We start from the raw sequence: 4,096 nt of genomic DNA, 5'->3' as shown, positions 1-4,096 counted from the left end.
CCCCTGTAGGTTATAGGGTTTTGGATCATCTGAACACAACCCTAGATAGTTATCTTTCTCGATTTCTAACTCGGTGTGGTGCCGTTCTTTTGCAACGATAAGTGAAGGCTGTTTATATGTTATTAAAAAAAATAAAGATTGTTGCAAGCTAAGATGGTTATAGACCTCTATGTGGTAGTCGACAAATCCAAACACGGGAGAAAAATATAGTCTTGACATGATATTGATGGATGATATCAATATATTAACTATTAGTGATGTATATTTGTTGGTTATTCTTTTATAATATTTGTTTTGTTTATCGAACATGTTTGTTGTTGTTAATTTATATATGATTTACTTTGTACACAGGAAAATATTATTCATGCATTATCTGTTTGCTTTGTTCAAGCAATTTTTAAGTGAAGACTGTTCATACAGTATTATTGTTACAAGTAAGAGTAGTTATAGACCGCTATCTCATGGATTTACACAATCAATCCAAAAAAAATTGGAGTATTGTGACAATGCAAGAACATGATTACTTAAAATTATCGTCGTGCTTTAAATTGTTAATTACGTGTAGAAATTTATTTTCATTTTTTACCATGAATTATAGTTCAATTTTGCAATTTTATATATTAGTATTGGTATTACATCAAGATTTTTATAATATAAAATATATTTTATCCTGAAAATATTAATTTTTATTCATTAATATACTTCTTATAAACAGCCACAAAATTATTACATTCTACAAATATTAATATTAAATTATTAATATAATTTTTATAGACCGCCGCAACGCGCGGCTTCTCAACTAGTCTCCACTAAACCGCTTACTCCGGGTTTAATGTGCATGTTGGCTCAATCATAAAAGAAGTCAAGTGTTAAATCTAAATGTTGGGTCATTTTATTTAAAAATAATTAACATCACAAAAATAATTGCAATACATTCATTTATAAATGTTTAGATTTATTACATTAATCATAAATTTACGATAATTTATATATGTTATTATATAAAAATCAATATTAAGCACATATTTTAATTTTTAACTTTTAATACTTTTAATTATATTCTGTCTGACATATATGACATACCCAGATAATCGGGGCTCTAGAAAATCTTGGATCCCGACCTAACTGCCCAAGTTAATAGTCCGCACTGCACCCCACCTGTAGATAGTGTGAACGACCTTTTTTTTTTGAAAGCATGGAATATATTAAATCAACGAAGCATCATACATGAGAGTCACCCAATACAGAGACGATAAATCGTTAAAACAATTAACCTAACAAGATAGTCTAGCTAACAAGTAGGCAACCTTATTGATTTATTTTTTAACAAACGAAATAGAAATATTTGGACGACCACGAAGCCTCGAACAACACTCAAGAAGCACAGAACTCACTTTCAATTAGTTGATAGATTCACGTTTAATAGCTGGAACAGTGAGCAGGGAGTCACATTCAACGTCATCTTTGGTGACTTCTAACTCTTGAATCCACTTGAGAGCTTCCATAACACCTCTATCCAGATATTACAATTTACAAATGAAATCAAATTCTAAACATAGGTTCAAATAAAGATGAAATCAAAGGCTGAAAATAATATACGCCTAATGCGAAGCAAAACACCCACAAAGTAGATTGGAATCTGGAGTTGAGTTGCTCATGACTCACGACTAAAAGTTGCATGAACTAATAAAACCATCAAATGACGTTAAGCAAAAACCCATGAAACATACAGATTAGTAAATATTTATTTATTTATACGGATGTTGGATTAAAATTAAAAAAAGTAAATTAAGAAAAAGAAAAAGATGGAAACTTTAGTTTAACCCGTATACTCAGGGTTTTGTATGGGTTGATTGGATAAGAGTGTCGGGGATCACATTTATAGAGGTGCGTGGGGCCAGCAAAAGAGGAAACAAAGGCAGACAAAAAATGGAAACTAGATAACGCCGAATCTTTTACCTAATATACTCCATCCTCACTCTCATCCTAGTCTTGGATAACTCTTTTTCTATACTTATCACATTTCTCCCCCATCCCTCTCCCCTCACACCCCATCTATTTTCATCATATATATATCTCCATCTAACCTAAACAACTTTCTTTCATTCCCTCTCTCTCTAGTCTCTATACTAATCTTTATTTCAAATGGGGTTTGCTTCTTTTGATGTACAAGCCAAGAAGCGTTATGGTGTGCAACTAGATGATCAAGGTTCTGAAGACTTCAGCCTCTCAGCTAGCTCCTCTGATGAGATTTCGAGTGCTGCTTCTTCTGATTTTTCTGATGTTGAAGATCATAGTCCTACTTCTTTGAATGATATGTCCTCCCTTCTTCAACAACTCCCCATCAAGTAAGTCCTTTACATATGCAAGGGTACTTGGCCCGTCTCAACGGCCAAAAATAAGGACTTATTTTACTGACTTGCATATTTTTGTTTTTGCAGAAGGGGTTTGTCTAGACATTTTGAAGGGAAGTCACAATCTTTCACTGATTTATCAAATGTGAGTTGCTTGGAAGATTTAGCCAAGCCAGAGCATCCATACAACAAGAAGCTCAAGTCTTGTAAAAGCTACGTGGGTTTATACGGAGAGAGCCAAAGATCAAATCAGCAGATGATGAGTAGTCATATTATTCCCAAGAGTGCTTCTTCAAGGCTCATCTCGAAGAAAACATCAAGGGGATCTTGTTCTTCCTTCATTACCAGTGCTGCAAAGAGGAATCACAGTGATACTACTACTAGGCCACCTACTCATCCGTCTTCTTATAGATCTTCTGATCCTCAAACACCTTTGTTTGAGGCTAAGGATTCTTTGAGATGTGTAATTCCCTTTTTTACGGCTTAATAGTTTTTCTTTGCAAGAGATTATGTATATATGTAAGATGACCCTTTGATATATTTAATGCCGTGAGCTATAGAAAGGCACAAGAATTTTCCCTTTCTTTTGCAGATCTTTCTGTGGAAAGATGGCATCTGTTATGATAACCTATTAGCCTTTATGATTAAGATTACTTGAGAATTTTGTAAGATCTTGATTGAACATAGTTTTTGTATTTGATTAACGAATTTTCTATGGTGTGCCCAAGTGCACACAATAGTCACTAACTCTCATGAGAATTCTAACTTTTGATTGGTGGATGGATAATAAATGTAAATGGCCCCCTGCATTCACATCAATTCCACCAATCAAAACAAGTCATTTTCATAAAAGTTGGTGCTTATTATGTGCCCAAGGGCACACATTAGAAAGACCGTCTGATTAAACATATGATTTTGCTTTGAGGTTAAGGATAATTATCAGTTGTTTTCCTTGTGGTGGGATTGACGAAATGTGGGGGATCCCTTGTAAATTTAATTAGGAGATTAGTTGATGATCTTAATGAACCGACCTAGTTTAATTCGAACAAGTTTTGCGGTGCTTGGGCCCTAGCATTCTGATCCTATTGAGTTCCTCGAAAATCTGGTACGGACCAAACTTAAACAAAAAAAAAAGAAGGAAAAGTTTCGAATTAAAATATTAATATAGTTCGTTCTCAAAGTAGCTCGAAAAAAGTGTATAATTTATTTTCTTGAAATAAAAATGTTAATCTAATAATAAAAAAATGATACAATATGTACACCAATAATCATAATCGAATGACCAGTAAATTATAATATTTTGGAGATACGAAATGAAAACTAGTTAAATGATTTTTTGAAATAATAAAATTCGATCTGGTCCGACCCAAAAGAACCAAATTATTTTTAATTATAAATAAATCTAAATCCATGATTTATTTTAAAAATAAAATATTAATTAATCACAACTACTTCATTAAAAAGATATAATAGAATTTACAAATGAGATATTATAATTATAACTTACAAGATATATATAAGATATTCATATATATAAGATAAATATAAATTATATATAATATAAATATAATTTATAAGATCTATATATATATATTAAATATAATATAAATATAAATTAATATTATATATTGATACTAGTATGGACCGAAATATTTGTTTTATCACATATCCGTGTTTCTGTTGTGTTTCTAATTTATCCATTTATCCACCATTTTCAATCATAAAAATTCCCTTCCATTGCT

The 4,096-nt window shown here is 31.6% G+C and overlaps 1 protein-coding gene across 1 annotated transcript; it reads left to right on the top strand.

Moving 5' to 3' along the window:
* The first annotated feature begins 1,995 nt into the window (after nt 1-1,995).
* On the top strand, nt 1,996-3,023 carry LOC108216515 (protein OXIDATIVE STRESS 3). The gene is made up of 2 exons (XM_017389295.2): nt 1,996-2,348; nt 2,442-3,023. The coding sequence occupies exons 1-2, from the start codon at nt 2,146-2,148 to the stop codon at nt 2,839-2,841; spliced, it is 603 nt and encodes a 200-aa protein (XP_017244784.1). The 5' UTR covers nt 1,996-2,145; the 3' UTR covers nt 2,842-3,023.
* Nucleotides 3,024-4,096: the final 1,073 nt, after the last annotated feature.

Source organism: Daucus carota, chromosome 4, assembly GCF_001625215.2.
Source record: "Daucus carota subsp. sativus chromosome 4, DH1 v3.0, whole genome shotgun sequence".
In the NCBI taxonomy this organism is placed as follows: Eukaryota; Viridiplantae; Streptophyta; class Magnoliopsida; order Apiales; family Apiaceae; genus Daucus; species Daucus carota.
The sequence above is the reverse complement of the archived record's forward strand: the minus strand, read 5'-3'. Positions and strand labels throughout refer to the sequence as shown.